At 54.0% G+C, this 23,622-nt stretch overlaps 1 protein-coding gene across 2 annotated transcripts; it reads right to left on the reverse strand.

Annotated features, from left to right (window-relative positions):
* Nucleotides 1-32: 32 nt before the first annotated feature.
* TFAP2E (transcription factor AP-2 epsilon) lies at nt 33-22,730 on the reverse strand. Of its 2 annotated transcripts, XM_030504747.1 has the most exons (8): nt 22,596-22,730; nt 22,040-22,486; nt 21,663-21,714; nt 7,999-8,217; nt 5,280-5,508; nt 4,946-5,064; nt 1,919-2,060; nt 33-1,541 (listed from the first exon to the last, which is right to left on the reverse strand). In XM_030504747.1, exons 1-8 carry the CDS (start codon nt 22,620-22,622, stop codon nt 1,253-1,255), a joined length of 1,524 nt encoding a protein of 507 aa, XP_030360607.1. In that variant the 5' UTR covers nt 22,623-22,730; the 3' UTR covers nt 33-1,252. The 2 variants fall into 2 exon arrangements, with proteins under 2 accessions (XP_030360607.1, XP_030360608.1); XM_030504748.1 differs by lacking the exon at nt 7,999-8,217.
* Between the last annotated feature and the right edge of the window lie 892 nt (nt 22,731-23,622).

Raw genomic sequence — 23,622 nt, forward strand, 5'->3', positions numbered from 1 at the left:
TCCTTGTTCACAAAGACGATGGAGGTGCTTTCTTCAAATAAAAAGAGGTTTATTAAGATAATGAGAATGACATTGTGGTGGTGTACATCTATTGCAGCATTAAGAGAAACAACAGCAAGTACAAAATCCTGCAGAACTTCTATAGTCATTATTATCACAGCCTATCTTGTCCATGCTACAGTTTTGTGTATCCAAAACTTCATTCCCATTTCTAATGGCTGAAAATCCAAAGATTTTCATCTTAAAAAAAAAAAAAATCCCCAAAACAAAAAAGGCAAAACAAACAAACAAAAAAAAACCCAACTCAATTTGATATAAATAACTTGCACTGAACATTTTAAAACTTTCAGATTTTAATTACACATAAATAAATATATACAGATTTAGAACAGTTCAGTTTGGCCTGGTTCAAGTTCTGCTCCTTGTGCTTTGTTATTATTATTATTATTAATTTTAGAAACGTGTGTGCTGTTTTCTGCAGGTTGTGGAGTTTCAATTAGTCCTGGGTTTACCTTCACCTGCTTTACCCCCAGCTATGACTGTGGCCATTGGGAAGGCTCTCCCCGATCGCGTCCTGCCCTGGGACCCATCGGGTGTGCAGTTGTTCCTCCCCTCTGGTACAGCCCAGGGGAAAATCCACCTCGAGTCTCAGTCTGCAAACTGTAAACGAAGTCTGAAACTGCTTCAAATCCAAAGCAGTTGTACTGGCGATTTTCTCTTGGCCTGGCTTTAGCACTGGGCTGTAGGTGGGGAAAATAAGGTGGTTTCCTGTGTGTTTGCCTGTCAAAACCAGCTGATAAATCCGGGTACAGCCAGTGATCCAACTCCCTGCCCTCTGCTGCTCCTGCCTCTGGTTCTTGCATTGATGAGGCTTTTGCTTTTTCTTAGTTTTTCAGTTGGAAGAAATTCCTGCAGCATGTCAGGATTTCACTATGGGTTTTAAAACAAAACAAAACAAAACAAAATTGCACATGACTTGGCTTCCTGTATCCACGATTTAAAAACAACAAAGGCAAAAGCCATCAACCTGGCTGATCTTCTCAATCTCACCATGTCCCGTAGAGTTGTTACCACCTTAAATTCTTTAAATCTTCTTATTTTTGTCTTTTCTTTGTTTGCTTTACGAGTTTCCTCCCACGTTCAAACGTAGCAGTTCAGAAAACAGTGCACTGGATCATCTTGTCCCCCACCCCAGCGCTATCTATCACAACCAGGGAAAGCTCCTGCTGGGGAGAGGGATGGAGACAACACGTTATTTCCGATGCTTCACTTCCTTTTCTGACGCTTTGGAGTCTCCGGCCGTGTGCCCGTTCCCTGTGCTGTTCATGAATATCTTATCCAGCCCCTTGAGGGACTCCACCAGGTAGTTCTGGAAGGCCGTGAGCGCTGCGCAGATGGCCGGGCCCCCAAAGCCATGGGTTATCAAGCTGAAATGAGTCAAACAGCTCTGGACACCGGGCTCGAGGATGAGTGAGGGGCGGCTGTTCCCCAGTGGTGAGCGATCCTGGGCTATCAAGTCTGCAAACTCTTTACAGATTTGCCTGGAAGACAAAGGTTTGTGTTACTATAAATGCGGCAGGGGTATAGTTGTGTCTGGGGTTTTTTTTCTTGCTCAAGTATCTGCTTCCCCTTTGGGAGTTTTCAGCTCCAGCTTGGGGAGACCCCCTGGGTGCAGAGTTGGAGCTGGTGAAGCTGCTTTGAAGGGGCACGTGTGGCAGTGCTGGAATGCTCCCTGGGGTTAGGTTAATCTCTCCCAGGAGGAGCAAGCCCATGCAATCCATGCTGCACATCTTTCAGATCCACATGCAACATTTGAGACCACCTCTTCCCCACGGAAAAGGAAGCTTTCAGGGCTAACGCTGCCCATCCGCGCTGCCCATACCTCACACACTGGTGGCTCATTGCCATCTGTACTCACTTGGTAGCCAGCAGCATGTTCTTCCTGGTGTGGAGATCCGTGGGGTCGGAGTGCTGTCGGCACAGGTACTCTGCTGCTGCCTTGGCTGGGAACTCTGTTTCACACACGTACCCGAAATCCCGAGCCAGGTGAACGGCTTCACCTACAAGCAGGACAGATCACAAGCTGTGTCAGTGCCTGTGTGGAAGGGGAGCACTTGCTGTAGTAGCTTCAGCCATCCCACTGATGGGGCTTATTTCTTCTGTTGCCACCTGAGAGCTTTCTGCACCTTTGGCTCTTGGTGCAGACACCTCTATGAGTTTCTTATACTCATCTGTAAGACAGTCTACACAGGTCCAAGTGAACCATTGTCAGCTCCAAGCAGAAGCTGGTACCTTCCTTTGCAAACTTTTAAAAAGGATGGTGCTGGAGTTAGAGCAGGATGAGGTGTGATGCAGGGCTACTGCTCCGAAAGGAAAAACAGCAGAGGTGTTTCTCATATGGGCACTTCCCCTACAGCGTCTTCCTCTCCCTACTTCTTCCAAAATTCCCTACTTGGCCTCTCTAATTGAGCAGAGATTTAAAGAGGGGCTGGAGGGTGAAAAAGTGACCTTAGCCCCATGACTGCCAGACAATACAGGGATGTGAGAAAGGGGCAGAAGGAAGGGGTTTACATCCTCCTGCAGTAAGCAGGGGCCCTCGGGCTGGATGTACAGGCAGCGTATCCATCACCCTGTGGAAATGCCCACCCATTGATGGAATTGATCCATCTCCAGGCATCCCCGTGGAAATAATCAGAGCTGATGGCAATTGATCATGCCCAACACCCGAAATCCCGGTCGGGCAGGCAGAGCTAATTTGACTTGCCCCCCTGCTGCTCATATGTATTAGGCCATCCATCCTAATAGCATTAACCTAGATCCCATCACGTTCCCCCCAGCTTCCAGAGCTCAGCCTGAGCTCTCTGTTACAGGGAAAGTGTCTGTGCTTCCCATATCATCGTAACACTTCTCACTTCGTCTCCTCCTCCAAAGGAGCAAATAAGGTAAAGCTATAGAGAATCAGATCTGCAGTTGTTTGGGTGTTAAAAAACAATCAGAAAGTAATAGCTGCTGAAAAAAACAGTTATTGTGACAGTAAGAAAGGGCTGTGTGGCCTCATGGTGGGAGCCAAGGCTGGAGCCAGGTTTATTTCCTCCACGAGCTCATCTGAGTGGCTACACAGCCGAATGTTTAAAAGGCCATTGAGTTGCTGGGGTAGAGGTTTCTGTGGAGGGCATAAGGCAGACCAGATTTTGAAAGGGGTGGTTAAAGACACACCAAGTCAAAGGCCAGGGAGGAGAGGCTCGTGGGGCAGGAGGCTGCAACAGACAGAGGGGCTGCAGTCTGTCCAAATGCTCACCTCTTCCTGAGAGATGAAGGGTGTTTCTGAGGCTGAAATACAGCCCTACCGCTGCCCTCGGTGTGTGCTGGAGCTCCTCTCATGGAGCAGGTGCCCAAGAGAGGACAAAGGGTCCCAAAGGAAGCTGTGGTTCTACCTGCAGCCCTCATAGTGCTCCCCAGGTTCCCTGGTACCCATCCTCCCCCATCTATATGAATGGCTGTGGGTCAGTATGTTAATAGCACTCAGTGTATTGGTTAAATGAACAGTGGGAAAGCAGAGGGGAGAAAATGAATCAAATCAACTCAGGCAGTGTCCGAGAGAGAGGGTGCCTGGGGCACAGGGGCACAAGCCAGTTTCTGCGTGCTGAGTAATGACAATGCAGTAGCACCATCTCCCCATACCATTACACTTATGTTCAGGAGGAAATTCTATCCATCAGGCACACATGGCACCACTCTTTTATTTACTATGAGCTGGTAAGCAGGAACCAAAACATCAGCAGCCACCTGAAATCCAAATGTACATTTCTTCCTTCCTTTCTTTCTTTCCTTCCTTTCTTTTAATGGAAATCAGCCTTTCATTCAGCACGAACCAACTGCCCTCAGTAACAACCTCCGCCTAATGAAGCGGGTCATTTAATTTGCTGGCAACAATAGAGATGATTTTCTATTCCGAAACTGCAGGCAGCTGCCTCCAACACGCTGGGTGCAAACACAATGGATTCCAAAGCTCGAAGGGAGTCAGAGCTGTCATTGCATTTGTCTGCGTCCCGTGTGCTTTTCTCCCAAGATGCGGTGGCAACATCATCATTTCCATGGTGCAAAAAGTAGGAGGGGAGCAAATGAACAAGCGGCTTTAAGCAGGGGCACCTTACACGGTGTGGACTGGTGATGGAGTCTCAATGAGCAGGTTGCTGTCACCCAGCACAGCACGGTCGACAGCACCTGAGCACGGTGCTACAGAGCAGCTGCTGAATTCTTGGCAGCTTTATTCAAGCTTTTTTGTATTTAGAATCATAGAATCATGGACTGGTTTGTGTTGGAAGGGACCTTAAAGCTCATCCAGTTCCAACACCTTCCACCAAGGGACACCTTCCACTAGAGCAGGTTGCTCCAAGCCCCTGGGTCCAACCTGGCCTTGAACACTGCCAGGGATGGGGCAGCCACAGCTTCTCTGGGCACCCTGTGCCAGCGCCTCAGCACCTTCACAGGGAAGAACTTCTGCCTGAGAGCTCATCTCAATCTCCCCTCTGGCAGGTTAAAGCCATTCCCCTTGGCCTGTCCCTACAGGCCCTTGTCCAAAGCCCCTCTCCAGGTTTCTTGTAGCCCCTTTAGGCACTGGGAGATGCTCTAAGGTCTCCCCTTAAGGAGCTTTCTCTTCTCCAGGCTGACCCAGCCCAGCTCTCTCAGCCTGGCTCCATTTGGTTTCTGTGGACCTGACTAAGTGTTATTAGAGCTGACTGCTCTGACTGCTCCGACAGAAATGTCTGAGTTTCGGGCGACAGACCTGTTTGGATCAGCACGGAGACTTTCACGGGATATTTCCAGTCTCAGTCAGTGGTGACCGCTGCATAATTTAAGTGTTCTCATTTTTGGCAAGCTGCAAATGAAGGGTAGTGAGGTTTTGGCACTCCCAGACTCCATGGGAGGGGACAGCAACTCTTACCTTCCACGAGGGATGTCAGCAGGGTGACGTTGGCAGCTTTGCGCCTTCCTGCAGGCAGATTCAATCCAATTTTCTCTAACCTTTCCCTTAAACACCGACCCCCATTTTTTGACTTTGCTCTGAAAAGAGAAAACAAGAGGAGGAGGGATTATAATTGAACTAATATTAAAATAACTATACCTAATCCCAGTTTAAGCTTTTAGGTTTGAAAGGAAAGAAGAAAGGCGACAAAAAATGCTATTTCCCAGCACACCACACACCAGAATCTCTCGCCTCCGTTGATCTGATCTGGTGCTGAACACAAAGCTTGCTTGGGCTGTCTCTTGGAGCTTACCTGCGGAGGACTCCACCAAGGAGAGAGGCGTTGAGACACTCGGGGGGCGAGAGCCTTCTCTGCACCTCCCCGACGGTCACCTTGTACTTGGAGGTGGAACTGAGAAGGGAGAGGCGGCCGGGCACGGAGCAGAAGACCTCGTTGGGATTCGTCACCCCTCCGATCAGGCCATCTTTGTTCATTGACAGGGTGGAAATGGTGGTGCCATTGGCCTTCGAGGGGATGGGCACTGGGAGAAAAGGAAGGGAGAAAGAAGAGACCATGGCTGAGAGACTCCAGAGCCAGGGAAGCTGCTCAATGACTCTCCTGGCAGCTTTCTAATCCTCAGCACCATCCACAGACACCAGCAGGGCTGGCTGGGATATCTCAGTTAGTTCCTTACTTTCCCCAACAAAAGAAGAGCAGTGGGGTGATGAAACTAAATGAAATGAAGAAAAAAGGAGTAATGGAAGCAGCCTGGGCTCTGCTTTCCCACACCTCCCTGCACTTAAACCCGAGGCTTTGGGCTGGTCTCCTGGAACACTAAGGACTGTCCACAGCATCGCTGTCTGGACCTGTGACCAGCTTCCCCTCCCTGTCTCCTCAGGGTGGTGGGATGGGATGGAGAAGCGCTGGGTGCCGTTGCTGTCCTGGCTTTGGGATGGGGTTGCAGCTACAGCCCAGCTCTGCACAGGTACAGGGTTGCATCCCACTGGATGGGATTGAGCCATCACCTTCACACCCTGCAGAAAACCCAGGAGGTGCTGGGGTGGCCAAGGGCTGTGCTTGTCAGTGAGTGCCCACAGGAACCAGGGGAAAGAGTTTCTTTGGCTTCAGCTTCGGGATTAACCCCACAACAAGCCACGGCCCTAAACTTTCATCACACCTGGCTTAAAGGAAGCTTGGGAAGATCAAACCAAATTAATCCAGCACAGACTTCCTTTTACTTAATGGGCAAAAGTCAGTCAACACAAGAGGTTGGACAGGCAATGGTGGCTGCAGCAGTGCATCAGGCACGGTTTTCCTGTATGTCATTCCAGTAAGAAACATTCTTAGACGCAATAAAGGTTTATAGGTTAAAATTGTGGCTGAAACTTGTGCCAAATCTCTTTGGCCTTTAGTTTCTGAAATTAATAACCAATTTAAGTCTGGAAAAAGGAAAAAACAGGTTTTGAAAGAATCCAGAGATCATTTCAGCCCTGGCATTCCTTGTGGTTCCTTGCTAATCACTGTTTCACAATGCACATTCAAATGGTTCCTGCAAGTAACGCTGCAATGCATACCAGAGAGAGATGCAGGTTTTATAAAGGAAATACACATGCCCAAAATGAAACAGAAAACCCAAAAATTAATTGGGGAGGGTACATGGACTGGCCCTATTAAGGGGTGCTTACAATCAGCATATTGTAAACACAGCTCAACAACTTGTTAGAGTGGCAATAAAAAGGCAACACATGTTACATAAAAATGGGTAATGTTTTAAGACTGAAAGATGAATGGGAAGGAGCTAAGGTGCATTAAGTTTCCTCTCAGCATGGAACTTTTACAAAGTCAGGGGGCTGAAGGGCGAGATGCACCAGTGCCCTGCCGAGGTGCTGGCGATTGCCATGACTGCAGCTGGTTGAGAGATGTTCAGGGAAGAACAAATACAGCAACATCACCATGAGACGTAGGAAAACTGAGCTGTATTTCCAGGAAGCAGCAACTTCAAAGCTTTCTTCCACACTCCCAGAACAGGTTATATTTGTCTCTAGAGGACAGCCTTAAAATAAAAAGTCAGAGTGCATTTCACAAACAGCCATGCATTGCTGCCAAGGCGTGTGTTGCTTCAGGTGCAGGTACTCAGCGGATGTGGGTTCTGCTGCAGCAAGGGCCACCCCAAACCAGGCAGCCCTGGAGAGCAGATGTTGCTTGTAGTATCATATATTTTGTCCTTTCACAAAGAGCTCTGCATAGTGTATATACTGGCATATTTGTGCATGCCTGAAATCATGCAGTGGCGTGCATGCAAGCCGCATGCGTGGCTGGGGACCCGCATACACACAAGGGATGGACAGATGTTCAGGAGGGAGGGGAACTGTGGCTCAGCACACATGATCATGAAACGTGGCATTGGGGAAGAGGCAAACCCAGCTGGTACCAGTGTGAGTTAACACCGGATCCTATTGAAAATTGGGCTGGAGATCAGTCTGACGGAGCTCCGGTATGACACCGCAGCGTGCGGGGAGATGCAGGACAGGGTGGTGGGAAGGCACAGATGGATGCTGATGCATGGAGACACCACAACACTTCTGAAACACGTACTGGCATTTTGGGGAATGATGCTGCTATCAGAAACAAACCCTCAAAAGCTGTAACCCAGAGCAGCCAGGTCAGCCCTGCTCCGTGCCACAAGCAAACCATGCAGGCACCGGTCACCCATAGCAGAACATGGATTTGGCATTGTTCTTCTGCCTCAAGGCCACAGCTGAGGCCAGAACCCCATTGGATTTGGCATGTGGAGGGATGGAAGAGGGCCACCCGTGTCACAGATTGCTGGCACTCTCAGCAGTGGGCACATCAAGTGCAAAGGGAGAAACAGAATGGGTGGCTGGCCCGGCATCATGCAGCGCTGGAAACTGAGCCGGTCTCTTGAGTCCTGTAACAGTGCTTCATCCATTAGACAATGTTGCCCCAATACAACAAGAATAAACATAGCCACATTCGCCATTAATTATGAATTATTGTTATTTGGCCTCACCTGCTGCTGCTTGCCTGGTCTGATCTGCAGCTTGTTTGCCCATAAACATGCTGCAGGAGGGAGACAAGCTACCATTAAAGCCTGACAGCTTTGTTTCCTTGGCTTTGGGGGAACCAAAATTGTCTCTTGTCATCTGAGTAAACCAAAAGTCCCCCTCGATCTTCAGTTGCTGCTTTCCTGTTCCCGCAAGCAGCAGGTGATCGGAGCACCTGAGCCAGCCTGCAGACAAGAAGGAAGCATGAGAGCGGTTGCGGGTCGGCACCGCACGCAGCCGACAGCCCAGCACCCCGGTGCCGACCCCCTGCGCCCGCGGCACCCTGCCAAACCAGGACGGGTGCATGCAGGCGCCTGGGAAGGGCTACGTGCTGCTTCGCACAGCCTCGAGTCGAGGGCTCACCCGAGCTACGGGGCAGAGAAGGAAACCACCGGAGCAGAGACGGGGCTTTCACGATGGAGTTTCTGGGTGCCAGGCACCCAATAGCCACAATGCCAGGGGTGTTGATGCCCAAGCAGATGGGCAAGGCACAGATCTGAGCCCCGTGCGGGGCTTTGCAGCTGGGAATAGAAATGTCACATCAGTGTCACTACGCTGGTTGCCCCTCCCGAGGTTCGTAGGTTCAGCCATAGGCAATACCTGTCCTGGCATGGGGGCAGGACATTGTCTTTCCTTCAGTGAGCTGGATCTCACCCTGCTCATCCCCATGGCAAGGGCTTGAGCAGGCTCAGCTCCCACTTTTAACCATGGAGGAGGAGGTTTTGAGCAGAAAAACACCGCAGAGATGCTCATTCATACAGTGATGGACCAAGACATTGCACAGGCTGACAAGGAAAGGGTGAGATGCTGGTGCCCAAACCACCCAGTGCCCAGGCGCTTGGCCTCTGCCTGATGAGCAGAACAGGGCTCAGCTGGGTCACCCTGCCCCAGACAGGTATAAAGGGCAGGACACAAGGTGCATTTCCCTCTGCAAGGCTTGGTTTGGGTTGATTCAGCTGAAGGAAGGGGAAGGAAGGGACATCAGGCTCTTAGCAACTACTGAAAGCTCTGGCGCAGCGTGAGGTCTTTTTCTCTTATGTCCACCTTTGCTATGTGCCAGGATTATCTCCTTATTATTTCCTAATTGGCCCCATGTGAACTCTGTGATAAATAGGTGAATGGAGAGTGAACTGGGCAGTGCAGCAGTGTAGGAAGGGCTGTTCCCAGGAGCTGCAGTCAGACCCACTGGTGCTGGTGGCCTCTGAACAGGAGCCTCGTGGCAAAGATGGAGCTGAACCTGATAGAGCAAGAGAGTGAATGTCTGTGCTGTGTTACTGCAGGAGATGCTGTGAGTGTGAGGGGACCTTGAGAACATGAGCTGCCCCGTGGGTTGGTGTCACCCGGGGAGCTGGGGATGGTGGGAGAGAGACCAAAGCCCTGGGAATGGTCCTGGCAGGGTGAGCTACTGAAGGTAGATGTGTCTACATGGGAGAGAGTTTAAGAAAATGAAGTTAAATCTGAGTCTGGTCCCTGAATCCCCTCAGTCATTGAGGATTGATTGCCTTGCTTTGTCCCCCTTAAGTTTTTTTCTTTCCTTTAGCTGCCACACACTCCTGAGAGGTTTTTTTACCCCATTCGAAGTAATCCTGCTACACCAAATTCAGCAAATCCAGAAGGCCTTGGCTGGTGTTGCTGATACTCAGCTCCTCACATAGAGGTGAGCTTGGCTGTGGATTTCACAAGCTAAAGCCCCAGTGAAGTGTTTTGCCTTGGTGAACCCCTGGTCCTGGGGATGCTGTGGTGGAGCTGGATGGAGGTAAACACTGTGGGGCTGCATGGGTCACAAGGGCCTGATTTGAAAGGGAAGACTGACTTTGAAATGAGATTGCACTGACAGACCTCAGAGCTTCACATGCTGCTGATCCCCAGCCTCGTGCGGGTACAGGACCAATCACTTCAGTCATTAACTCGCTCCCAGTGCCTGTGTGAACTGGTTCATTATTGCAGCTGGGGAGAACTGAGGCACAGAACAAGTTAAATGATTTACCAAAGATCAGGTAAATGGGCATGATCTGAGTGCATGCAGCTATGGTCTGTGGGAAGGCTTTTCTAAGCAATCCAGGCTTTACCTGTTGCCCAAGTATTAGGAAGTGCTATATAGAAAACTAATGGTGTATGGCCTCTGTTTTTATAACTCCAGACTTCTTTTAATGCTGTGAAATAGGGGTGTTTGTCATTGCATCATCTTGTCTCGTGGTGCTCTTGTATTTTGAAGTTAGCCACTGAAAATGGCAGCATGTCAATAATAAGCATATGACATCTTGCTGAATGCAGGAAGGGAAATGATCCTCATTTCTTCCATATAACATCACGGGAAGCATTTCCATGAGGCTCAGCATCTCGCTGCTGCCTCTAAGGTTGCAAGGCAGGTACCACTGGCAATGCTTTATATGTTTCACGTGTGCATTGAGCAGCAGTGCAGACACAAACTCTCACACCAGTTGCCTGTCCTGGTGCTCCACAGCAGGGACGCGAGGCTTCCTCTTCCCTTTGAAACCCCAAGGCTTGTGATCTCCCATCAGAGATGCTTTTTTGTGCTGAGTCAGATCTAGGTTGTCTTTTAAACATCCCTTGGGTGTAACTGTCAGATGATGAAACTCACACAACTCCATTTGCTGTGGCATGAAAAAACCCTGATTCAGAGAGAGTGATTTCAAAACATGTCCGAAGGCTTCATCCCTTGACTTCCTTGGCTGCAGAGCGCCCTGCCTGTGTGTGGCTGCATCCCTGCATAGCCAGCAGCTTGCTTTATGCCACTGGGCAGGTCACCTCCCCATTGTGGGCTTGAGATAGTAACATCTACTTGGGAGAGATGCTGTGACACCTAATTAAAACTTGTCAAGTGATCCCTGGATGAGCCATTTCTCCAGGTGAGAAGTCCCTGGGTGGTAAATGTAGCCAGAAGGAGTTGGTCCAGCGCCGAAGTGCAAGATGTGATGATGCTCTTTGAAGAGGCAGACAGGCATGAGAAGGCAATACCCATGAGCATGAGGTCCTGATACCTCCAGTGATGCTGCAGGTGGGATAGGATGCCATTGCCTTGTCTTTGTGAGGAGAAGATACCAAACAGCAGGGTGAAAGAGAAGAAATGCCACTAAACTGATGATCTAGTTGTGAATCTAGTGGATAGAGCAAGGATACTTGTGCCTTCAGGATAAAGCATGAAGTTTCTGACACTCTTGTTCTGGTTCACAGAAGTGGGTCTCAGCTTTTAAGTTCCAGGTGCAAAGAAGGAGGAGCATAAAGGAATCCATTCTTCAAAGGCTTTTACCCAGGGAGCTAGAAAGCCTTGGAGAATTTCCTGCTTTGCTCTGATGAGTTTCAGCACAAACTGATCTGCATTGTCCAGGGTGATGATGCTCCATTCCTGAGCTTCTGTACTCCCTCTCCTTCCTCTTCTGTGTGCACAAGCATTCATGCCTGAAATCACCACTATGATTCCTGGAAACAGCCACTTCGATGTGTAAATATTCAGTGCGAAAGGGGCATCTGTAGCCTGGGCTCAGGCTCTGCATGTGGGTGCTGCCAGTGCCCATGCCTGGGAGGTTGCTGAACACCATCAGCTTTGGGCTTTAAAGGAAACCTGAACTTTGCCTGTAAAAATAAAAAGAAGTAGTGCTGACACATTTCCATGTGAGATGTGCTACCTGCTTGCAAAATAATTTGTAAGCAGGAAAGTTTGTGGTACTTGGAAACTGAATTGCTTGTCACAGTGTTATTAGTTCCATTTCCAGCTGGAGCTCGGGGTGCTGTGAGGGGGACAAAAACAAGTCCAGAGGGAACATGCAAATCACTGCCTGTCTTACAAGTCTGTTTTCTTCTCTCCTTAGATACATCACAGGTAAATCCTCCTCCTTTGCAACGTGGAATCCCTGGGTATTGGAGCTTTTGTTGCAACACCTTTCAAAGGTGGGAGTGTGCTACAGTTTAGATTGCATTTTAAAGAGGTATCAGCTAATCGTTTTAGGAGACTACCTGGGACAAAGCAATCTCTCATCTCCAGGCACAGCGCTGTCTCCAGCCACCCTAAAAGCATCCCAACCCCTGGTCCCTCTCCGGGGCCATGCACTGGTCAGCTCAGCGGTGTTGGGCATCACTGTGTGTTCAGGGCATCCCAAAACACGGCTGTGGGAGCCCCAAGGTGAAAACCTATTTTAGCTGCTAAATGCTGCAGCTGCTGAGGTTTTGCTTCCACAGTATTGTAGGTGCAGCAGAACCTGAGCCCCCTGGGTTCTGTTCTGCAGCTCTGCTCGGGGCAGGCAGCAATGGAAAGCTCACTCTGACGGATGTTTGATGGAAGGTGCTCCGAAAGGCAAGGGGTTGCTGCTGTCTTTGAGGAAGAGCTTTCAGTGAGCTAATCTCACCTTCGTTTGAATGTCTCTGATGTAAATTATAAGATGGAGATACATATATAAAGAAGTATCCGCATGTGGGTGTGAGCCAGAGGCAACTGGCTCCTACCACCCCTTTCAAAGCTCTTTTTCACGGAGGAGGTGCTGCGGAGTTCAGCTGCTCCAATTTCCTGGTGTTTCAGCAGAGAGGTATTTATTGATGGTCCGGGGAAGGAGGTCAGTGCCATCAGCTGTATTTCAAACCTGTGGTCTGTAATTATCCTTTCTTCCCAGAGGGGATTATACAGGTATTTTCTTTATCTTGAATGCACAACCTGAACCAGGTCCCCATGTCAAAGAGCATCTCTAGGAAATGCTGTAATCGGCTCGAAGGCCTTTTCACATGGAAGGATGGAAAGAATCTTGTTTTATCTCTGGGCTTTCCAGATTGCTGAGTCCTGATAGGGAAATGGATCTCGGACCCTCAGAGATGGAGCAGGGATACAACTCAAACTATTCCCATGAGAAAGCTAATCAGGAGAGGTCCCATGCCTATGCAAAGCTCCTGTACTCAAAATTCTATTTCCCATGCAAATAAATACATTAGTTAAAGTGCCATGTGATATTAATTGCATTTTTCTTTCTGTGCCTGTTTTACCCAGCAAAGTACCTGCCGTGTGTCACTGCAGGTGTCTCCTGGGGAACTTTGGGATGGATTGATGGGGCTGGAAGTTTCAGCCTCCTGGAGACCAGGGGACATGATGTCTCTGTTAAGGATGGTACCTGCTTAGTACGTTGTGTCTTGATAGGAATGGCCAATCAATATAATAACAAAACTTACTCAGACCTCTGCAAATGCCCCCTGTGCTCCTCCAGGACAGGCAAGGGGATTAGTAAGCGGTTTGTAATTAATGATTTCAGCTAATGCATTTCCCTGCTTTACCTCTTAGGAATGACTCGGCATCAAACGTGCTGCTTGTTCAGGATAGTTTGTGGATTTTTTGGAAACTGCTTACAAACAATTTGTTGTGAGTTCCCACACATTTCCCTGCTGTATTTCATTTCATGGATTGGGCTGTGCTGTCAGGGAGCCTGAACACTAACCTCGGGAATACTCCCCTGGAACACACGAAAAGTCCCCTGATTCAGAATGATCTCTCTTTTCTGAATCTGCAGCTAGGAACTTCATACCTACATTAGAAAAATATCCATTAAAAATTCAGTTCAATTACCAACTGCTTTGGAAGGATTTATGTGGCTCTGCCTCTGTTTGTATAGATTTCACATGTTTCCCAGCACATACAGGGGTCGGGAAGGCAAGAAACTGAAACAGGAGGCTGAGGAGCCCACGGATTTAAGCCAGGGGAACTGGAGACCTGCAATGGCCTGTGCTGACACCAAGGGAAGTGTCTCATCCGGTGGCACCCCAGCCTGGCTGAGCCGTGCCACACGGCAGCGAGTGCTCCCCGATGTGCTCTCCACCGCTCTGCCCTGCAGCATTTACCATCACAGGTTTATTCATTTAGCAGCACAAACTCCCATTACATTTTGGCAACGAGTCTACGGGATCTTTGTGTTTAAACAGTATAATCCATTTTACAGTAACATGCTTGAGAGCTTTTCCCTGTATTCCCCATAGAAGCACCTGAATTTGTGTGGCTTGGATCCACATAATCTAAAAAGGGAGAAGAAAGACGCAGTGTCTTCTGCAAGCGGCGGCGGATCCCGTGTAAGCCACGGTGATGTTGCTATCAATTTGCTGAAACGTATTTGGATTATCGAAAGGCAAAAGACCCTTCAGCAAAGATTAGATGAGAGTAATAACAGGAAAATGCTTCTCTTCAGATAGAACTTGCTGCCAACCCGCAGAGCACACAGGAGGGTTTCGATCTGAGTCTCACACTGCAGCAATGTAAATCTGTGCTGGAGTCACCAGTTCACCTGGGGATGGCTCTGTGGAGAGGCACCACTTGCCCACTGCCACAGAGAAAATGCTTTTCTTTTTCCTTGCTCGGAAGGTGCTCTGGGTTTCTAATGCCTGTGTATCGGCAGGCTGTCCAGCAAAGCAGACATGTTGCAGCCCCTGGATGTGTGACATGGGACCTATCATGGTGCCAGGGAGGAGCCACGGGCAAGGAGCAACATCACATCTTCCTATGGAGAAACCAACTCAGACCAGCCAGCTGTGCAGGATGGGGCACATCTGCACACAGGTAACTGTGGTGCAGCTCTTGCAGCATCTACAAACCCTCTGATGATGTTTCCTCAATGCCTGCCCCTATCTCTTGCCAACTTGGCTCTTGTGCTTGAAGCCACCCTGAATACCCTTGCTCAGATCCTCTGCTCACACCTCACCAGCCCATGGGGCTCCCAGGGAGCCCTGGGGACACCGCTTGCTCCCTGGGACCTGTCTGACCAGTCCAGATGGAGTAGGGCCTGACCCAATCCCTTACTCCCTGGCGCCTCAGCACTTGGGTGACTGATGCCAGATAAATGCCTGAGATAGAGGGTGGGGAGACTCAGCCCGGCTGGAATGCCAAGCACGCGCCGCAGACGCTGCCATGGCTTCTTAGGCTGTGGAGTTGAACCTGCTCACAGCTCCCCTCATCCTGCTCCAGAGCCCTTCGCTCCCGGGATGCAGGTACACTGTATTCCAGGACATTTAGTTGCAGTGGGTAGCTTGGGCTTATTTCTAGCAATTCCTTTCCACTTCCTTGTGCTTCTCTTTTCCACCACATCACAACACTTAAACTCTCTCCAAACCAAAGGTGATACCCAGATGTAGCAGAGGTATGGAGATGAGAGCTGAGCATGCAGCATCTCCAAGCATTGGATCCACGTTTGCTAATTAGTTCCTCCATTAAGAATTAAAATAAACAAACAAATGGAAGGACAGCAAGAATGAGTAATTCCCTAGGATCACACCGGAAAGGGTGGGATGCTTTAGTGGTTAGGGTGCTAGTCTAGGACTTCAGAGAACCTTGTTTAGGCTCTTCAAATAATTAAGACAGATTGCAAGCTTTTTTTTCCTGAGATCATGTATCTTGGAATATTACTAACCAGAGAGGAATCTCTCCTCTGGAGCCAGGCTGAGAGAGCTGGGCTGGTTCAGCCTGGAGAAGAGAAGGCTCCTGAAGGGGAGACCTTAGAGCAGCTCCAGTGCCTAAAGGGGCTCCAGGAAACCTGGAGAGGGGCTTTGGACAAGGGCCTATAGGGACAGGCCAAGGGGAATGGCTTTAACCTGCCAGAGGGGAGATTGAGATGAGCTCTGAGGCAGAAGCTCTTCCCTGTGAGGGTGCTGAGGCGCTGGCACAGGGTGCCCAGAGAAGCTGTGGCTGCCCCATCCCTGGCAGTGTTCAAGGCCAGGTTGGACACAGGGGCTTGGAGCAACCTGCTCTAGTGGAAGGTGTCCCTGCCCGTGGCAGGGGTTGGAACTGGATGAGCTTTAAGGTCCCTTCCAACACAAACCACTCTGATTCTACGAACGGTCTATGCTTGCCTCTGCTCTGCTGTAGCTTTGGCGTGACCCTGGGCTGGGGCACGTGAACAGGTCCCCCAGGGGTCTTGCCTGCTATGAGTGTGTGCCCTGTGGGACCCCTGTCTACCAAATTAAGATCTTGGCGCCAATTCCTTCATGGGGCTGATGTGGGGGCAAATGTTGAAATATCTCGCAGCCCCTGAAATGCAGGAAGGGAAGTTTCAGAGCTCCAGAGCCAGCCCAGCTTGTCTCTGGTGCCTCACTTGGTGCTGCCCCTGGAGAAGCCTAACCTGGAGTCCACCTCCAGAGAAGCCTTGTTTTGACTCGCAAGCCACATGCCAAAGAGCGACCTAAACCTACCCTTTAAGAACTGCTATTTATTTCTAACAAAGAAAAGAAAATTCATTTAAAACCATCTAATTAAACAGTAAGTCATGACAAAGTCCATGAAACTTGGAGATAACACATGCCTGGGAGGCACCGGCGAGGTTGAGACAAAGCCCAGCGCCTTCACCAGTACCCGTGTGTGTTATCTCACATGAACACACACCTGGGTTTATCCTGGTGCAATTATAGGACATTAAAAATGTAATTTTAATGAAGGAATGGTGATCTGGATGCAGTTCAGAGTAAAAACTTTCTTTTAAGTGTGTCTGTTTGATTAGTAGGTGTTCCTGCCACGCACGCATGTGTGCCCGGATCGGGAGGTGTGACTGTGTTTTGATGAACGCTCTATCTCGTGGTGTGTGCAAGGGCTTGTCTCAACTTTAAAGCCTTTGTGAGCAGCGCTAAGGCAGCAACGTCTCCAGTCAAGACCCGGCTTGTCCCAGGTGTGCCCCTTTTCCTACTCAGGCAAACTATGGCAGCGGATGAAGCTGCGGGAAGCCGGGAGGGCTCTGCCAGCCAGGCTCAGCACCCGGCATCTGACTGGAGTCCAAGTACCTCCACCCACATCCATGGACAGTCTTATAAAAGATGTGTCTTTGCAGCCCCAGGTGCTTTACAGGATTACTTCATTTATTACCTTGCTCATCACAGGAAATGATGTTTATCTAATCTACCATTCTTTCAGGGGTTTTTTTCTGCCGTATGTGGCTTCATGCGGTGTTTCTTACAGCTCCGTTTCTCCCAAAGGAGAAATGGCACCGCTGCCACCACACCAGTGCCCTGGCACCACCAGCGGCCCTGTACCCAAAGCACATGGGGAGGTTTTGCTTCAAAACCTGGAGCTCGCGTGCGGTGGCTAGTGGATCTAAGGATCTCAGTCTTAACCTCCTTCCTCTGCTGCATTCTTTAGTAGTGACAGCTCCTTCTTGCAATATTTCTAAATGCGGGCTCGGAGCACTCTGAGGCACAGCTTTCCATCTGTCTGTCCAGCATCCAGCCAAACAGGTCCACATTCCTGAGCAGAAACGCTAGTGCTGCCACTCTGGAGCCTCTGATGGAAACTCCAAAGCAAGTCACAAACACGAGGGAGAGCGCAGCGGCCAAATCCTGCTGCCTCAGCGCCAAACCAGGAGAGTTCAGTCCCCACCAGCTACGCAGTGCCCATAGGCTGTGTGTGCCTGGGTGCCAAGCGTGAGCCCACACTGGTTACACCCTATTCCAGCTGTACTCTGGGTTGTAAAACGCTCCAGCCAAAACCCTTGCCCGCGAGCGGGGTGCGCAGGCCCCTGCGGCTTTCCCCACTGCTTGCATGGCCCTGGCCCATCGCCGGCAGCACCCAGGGCTGCTCCTGCACCCCAGCGTGCCCCGAGGTGCCAGGGAAAGCAATTCATATTTTCCTCTGCCATAAAAAGCCTCTATCAGAAGCTTTCCGCTGATCCCGAAAGGATGGCAAAGCAATAAAACCCCTCCTTATTTTACGACCGAGCCGCAGGATTTTTTGCTACTGAGTGTGAGGGTAGAACGCTTGATTTCAGAAACAGAAACTCACCCTCTCCTCACCCAACCGAGGGAAGCACCCACACCAGGAGCAGTGGCTGCTCGGAGCTCACTGGGGCTCCAGCCGTTTCGGGATTTTATGTCTGGATAAGCGTTAACACCAGGGCAGCAGGTGAGCAGAGTGGAATATGCCCGTGGCTGCTGTAGCCTAAAAGCAGCCCAGAGCCACAGACTAAACTTTCTGAGAGTTAATTTTACTCGTTTCAAGTCAAATGTCTTCCTGGTCTAATGTAAATGTTTCGGAGGAAAAAGAAAGAAAATTCCAAATAAATTAAAAACAACAACAACAACAAAAAGAAACACAAAAATATTTCTGAAATATTTTGGGAAACGAGGGAGAGTGAACAAGTGTGTTAGAAAATGAACTCGTAAAAGCTCTGCTGCCCTATCCAAGATTTTATGCATTTAATTCCCAAACTAAATACATTCCCTATCTGTCCCGGCAGTGCGAGGGAAGCTCATCCTCCGTTTCGCAGCGTGATTCGGAGCTCTCCAAAGGGGAGCCCCGGTTCTGCCCGGTCACACGCAGCACCGGGCCCCGCAAGCGCCTCCAGCCCCGGGGCTCTCCACGGGAATAACGAACAGGAGCCAGTCCCGGGAGCATCGATGGAAATCGCGTTCGGAACGCCGGGGTTCAGCCCTGCTCTGCCCGTGACCGGCTCCCCCCCGGCCGGCGCGGGAATGGCGCGGCCGCCACCGGGGCTGCGGGCGGCGACCCGAGGGCCGCCCTCCCCGAGCCCTCGGTGGGGTGATGCTACCCCTTCTCCTCTTCCTCGTTCGCTTGCTAAATTGAGGCTACCGGCAGCAAAAGGGACCGGAGCGCTGCGGGCTCGGGCAGACACCCCGGGGTGCATCAGGGCGCTGCACCCCCCAGCCCCCCAGAAAACCCCCTGTGATGGCATTAACTGCTAAACCAGGTGGAGTTTGTTGAAGAAGGAAAAGGGAGAAAAGCAAACACGCACCCAGGGATGCTCGGGGCATCGCGCTCCGGGGCTCCGCGCCCTTCCTAAACCCAAGCACCCGCCGCTGGGGCCTGTTTTGCGGGGGACACACACCAGTGAAAGCCCCCCCGGGATGGAAACCAGCAGGTGAGAGGCTGCGGGCTCGGTGCAGGCGCGTCCCTCCCGTCTGGCGCTTTTCGACTGGGGGGCCCGGCGCTTGGAATTGAAATAAAAGAAAGAAAAGCGCCTCCGAGTCGGGGAGTTAAAAGGTGGCTTCGGGGTTCGGGGCAGGTGATTAATATTTGGTTGAACAGGGACAACAGTATCTCGGCAACTAATGAAGGCGAGATTTATCTGTTTTCACATGCACAGATTTCTATCAGGTTTCTGTCGGAGGGCCAGCCCGTCAGAAATTCGAGGATTAATCATCTCCTGTGCGGGATTTGAGATCTCGGCGAGATTTATGACAAAACTGCGCTTTTTACCGTTTACCATCACTTCCCACGGAGAGAAGCGCACCGACAGCCCCCTTCCCTCGTCCATCTGTCCTCGCCTCCCCTCCTGCCTGGAAACCGCTCGGGACTTGTCTCTGATATTCCTAATTTTTTTCCTAGGGTGTAATTCACCCCGGGCTCAGCTCTCGCTCCCGTTGTGGCTCCGGGAGTCAGCTCGGAGCAGGCAGAGCCGGGAAGAACGACCCTGTACTATATATTATTAATAATAATAAAGCACAGTAATTCATTCTCCCGGTTCGAGAGAGGGCAGCGGCGTTTGCCGCTACCCCCGGCAGCTCGGGGACTGCCCCCGGCTGCCCCCGGTTCCGCGGGACACGAACTGCGGTTCCGATCCCGCTGTCACCGTCCGTCGGGGCTGCGGCGGGATCCGGCTGCAGCTTCCAGAATTCCGCATCTTTTCTTTGGGCTGAACTCGCCCGTTTCGGGGCATCGCTCGGCGGGAAGCCACCGAAATACGGGAGAACCGAGGCCGCCGTAGCTTGGCCTGAGCCTCGGGCAGCGCTGCGGGATGCGGCCCCGTCTGCCCTGGGACGGAGCCGCGGCCCCGGGCGGCCCCCGGTTCTGCCGCCTGTACAAGAACCCCTCGGGATCCCTGTCGGAGAACCCGAGGGAACCGGAGCGGGAGGAGCACGGCAGCCTCTGCGCCCCCCGCTTCCAACTCAGCGCTCGTTTATTATTTCTTTTCTTCGAAATTGAAACTAGAGGATCCCCAGGCACGAATCTGGCACCGAACAACAACAAACCCTTCCCCCGGGAGACAAAAATTTCTAAGTAATGGCGCGTTTTGGAAAAAGGAGGGGAAAAGAAACCAAATAAAACAACACGGTAAGGAGGGAAGAAAAAATACCCCTACACTGTAACTTCAGCAGCACTTCCAGATACACCCCTCCGAGCCCGGGGTTTGATAAAGAGCCGGGCGCTGCTCCAGCCCGAAGAGGGGGCACCGCACCCCCAGCCTGCCGCACGGATCGTTAATGAAACGTCTCTCGTGTGTTCTAATTAAAGTTCAAATAATGCCGGTCGTTAATGCTCCACTGAAATGCTGCGTGCAACGAAGCTGCGTTCGTATAATAACGATTTTCGTGGAAAGGGGCTGTAAAGCACCAGGAACGCTGCTCCCCCGTGAACCGGCCGCCACAGCCGGTGTCGACGGAGAAAGAGCCGCAGTGGCGGGATATTTTTCCCGGATTACCGACACTGGACATTTACTGGGGCTTCGGCTGTGGCCGGGCCATGGGGACTGTCCCCCGAACCGCGGCTGGCCGGGGCTGGGAGCGGGGCCGGGACCGGGGCTCGCTGCAGCCCCGGGCACAGCGACGACCTAAAAGCTCCCGGTTACAGCTGCGTTTTGCGCGGATCCGACTCTGCCGGATCCAGCCGTCCCCTGTCCCCGGGGCGCTGGGCGTTTCACCCCGCAGCCTCGCACCGGGCTGGGCTGCGGACACCGGGCCCGTTCCCGTTAACGCGGCATCGAGCCCGCCCGGGCGGCGGCGGGTTCGTTTGTCCGCCCGTGCTGGAGCCCGAACCACGGAGCGGCCGTTAACCGCGTCCTTCCCATCTACGTGTTTTTGTAGAAAACCCGCGGGGAGAAGCGGGACCCGCGCCGGGATCCCCCGCGGGAGCTGCCGCCTCAAGCAGCCGCGGCCCCGGTCGTGTCCCCCCGCTCCGCCGCGGCGGAGCTTTTATCAGAAAGAGATTTAACGGAGTCCAGCTGGTTTAACCCCGGGGCTTTGTTAGGAAGCAGGGAGGCTGTTAAGCGGGTGCGGCAGAATCGGTGGTAAATCAGGACAGGCGGCGGGAGGCACCGGGGGCCGTGCGGAACCCCTGCCCGCTGCCCCGCTCCCCCGCACCGGTACCGGGAAGGAGAGGCTGGCCTCCCCACGGGTCCCTGGGAGAAAACCCGTTTCTGGAGCCGCAGACGGTCAGTCTCCGCAGGCCCCGGTTGTTGCCGAGGCGGGAATCGAGGGAACGGGCAGCACCGACCCCCATGGCCGCGCCACCGCCTCACCCCCGTTAACCGCGTCCTTCCCCCGGTACGAGGCCCGCCGAACGGGCCCGCTCTGCCGTGGCCCGAGGCGGTGCGGAACGCAGCTCCGGCCGCGAGCTGCTGCCGGGGTGGCCCCGGGGCTTCCTGTACCGGGGTGGGCCGCCGATAGCCGGGACCTCCCGTCGGGTCCCTCCGTCCCCGGTACCGGGAAGGAGCGGCGGCCTCAGTCCCACCCGAGGGAGCCCGGCGAGCAGGGGGCAGACGGACGCGCTGGCCCGTCGGGACCCGCCGCTTTCGTTTCAGCCTCGCCGCGGCCGGCAGCGAGCCCTTCCCGACGGGAGGGGAGCGGCCCGGTGGGACGGCCGATGTAGGGGAAACACGACGCGGGGGAGCCCGGCCCGGTGCAGCGTCCCGCGGTGCCGCCGCGCTCTTACCTTTCTTGATCACGGACTGATCGAGCAGGTTCATCCCGCCGTCGTCCACGGTCTGAAAGCACCGAAGCAAGAGCCGTCAGGCGGCGGCTCCCGGTGCGGATGGGCACCGGCCGCTCGGGCTGCGGGGAAGGTGCGACGGGGCCCGGTCCACCCGCTGCCCCCGGCCAGGAGGGATCGTTCGGGAACGGAGGAGCCCCGGTAACGGGGCTCCCTGCCCGGCGGCTCTCCCTGCCGGGGGTACAGACGCCGCGGGGCCCGACCCGTCCCGTCCGGGTCCCCCCACACCTCTTCGGGCGCACAGGCGGCGGCAGGATCGGCCCCCACCAGCCTCCCCCGGGGTAGGGGACCCTTCCCGTCCTCCCTGTCCCCCCCGGTACCTGGATGTCCTCGATGCCGTGGTGTCCGAGGCCGTGGAGGCCCAGCGGGCCGTCGGCGAGGCCGTGTCCGCCGTCGGGCAGCCCGTGGAGCAGGCGGGGCACGGCGGGGTACTCGCGGCGGGGGTCGAGCCCCAGGGCGCGGTGGGTCCCCGAGAGCAGCCCCGCGTCGTCCTGCCGGCCACGCTGCGGGGGCCAGGCGGGCTGCTGGTGCTGGTGCAGCGGGCTGAGCGCCGCGTATGGGTCCCCGAGGTGCGGGTAGCCGGGCTCCTGGCCCTGCGGGTAGGGCAGCGGCGGCTGCGGGTACGGCGGGGGGAAGTAGGGCGGCTGGAAGTCGGCGGCGGGCGTGTGGCAGAGCGGTGGCGCGGAGCCGTAGGGCGCCTGGTTGAGCGCGGGCAGCTGCGGCAGGCGGGCCCCGGCTGGCGCCCCGGGCAGCCCCTCGGCGCGGTCCTGCGGCGGCGGAGACAGCAGCGGTGAGGCGGGCGCGGACCCCCGGCGGCCCCGACCCCCCGGCCCGGCGCGGCGCGGCCCGCCCGCCCGCTCCCCGGCCCGCACTCACCATGCCCGGGTAGCTGTGCACCAGCATCTGTGCGGGCCCGCGGCGAGCCCCTGGCGGGCCGGGCCCCGGGGGTGCCCCCGTCTCCGCCCCTCTATCCCGCCGGAGCGGCGTCTCCCATCACCCGCCCGCTCCTCTGCGCCGGCCCCGACTCCATGCACGCCAGTTATAGCGGCGGGGGCGCGCCCGCCGCGCCGGGAGCGCGCGTCAGAGCGCGGGGACGGGGACGCGCCGCCCGCTCCCGCGGGGCCCGACGGCTCCCGATGGCCGGGGCAGCGGGAAGGCGGCGGGAGGCGGCTGGGGCGGAGGGCGAGAGGCACCCGCCGCCCCCAGGAGCGCGGCCGGTGCCGCTCCCCGCGCCGTCGGGAAGCCCCCGGTGCCTCACTCCCCACCACCCTCCCCCTGGTGCCACCCCCGGTGCCACCCGCCTCGGGCAGCGCCGCCTGAGAGCCCCTTCAGGTCACGCCTCTGGCCTCAGCGGGGACCGAGCCCCGAAGGCCGGTTGAGCCCGGGGGTGCGGGCTGGCTGCGGGACCGCGGCGATGCTCTGCGAGGTTTGACTTTATTAGCCCGAGGAGGGAGCGGGGACCTCGGCCCTGAGCACGGCGAGAGCGCCGGCGGCAGATGCAATCTCCGCCCGACGGTGGCCGGGGCGCGGCCTGGGGCCGGTGCTGCCGGGAGAGCCCGGGGTTCACCCCGGGGCGCTTCACTCTCCTCCCCGATGGGGAGCAGGGACCCTCAGCCCGGACCTGGGGAGAGAGGGAAGGGTCTGGGTCTCCCGCCCGAGGGGACGGGCGGGAGGGCGGGCGCCGGGAGAGACAGCCAGGGGAACCGGGAGCAACGACAGACAGCGTGCCTGCCTCCCGCCCTCCTCCATCCCTCCTCTTCTCCATCCCTCTCTCCTCCTCTTCCTCCCTCCCTCCTCCTCTCCATCGCTCCCTAGCCCTCTGCTTAGGCCCTCCCTCCAGGGCAGGGCGAGGCGGGCCAGCAGCACCGGGGCCCTGAAAGCGGCACCGGGCACTGGCGGGGCT

The sequence above is a fragment of the Strigops habroptila genome, chromosome 12, assembly GCF_004027225.2.
Source record: "Strigops habroptila isolate Jane chromosome 12, bStrHab1.2.pri, whole genome shotgun sequence".
Lineage (NCBI taxonomy): Eukaryota > Metazoa > Chordata > Aves > Psittaciformes > Psittacidae > Strigops > Strigops habroptila.

What these genes read in the sequence shown, in the direction of transcription:
- TFAP2E (XM_030504747.1), bottom strand. Translation starts at nt 22,622, where the DNA reads ATGCTGGTGCACAGCTACCCGGGCATG. An exon ending in CTTGGTGGAGTCCTCCGCAG is followed by an intron (nt 5,065 to 5,279) that starts GTAAGCTCCAAG and finishes TTCTCTTTTCAG; the next exon opens with AGCAAAGTCAAAAAATGGGG. An exon ending in GCTGACATCCCTCGTGGAAG is followed by an intron (nt 2,061 to 4,945) that starts GTAAGAGTTGCT and finishes TCCTGCTTGTAG; the next exon opens with GTGAAGCCGTTCACCTGGCT.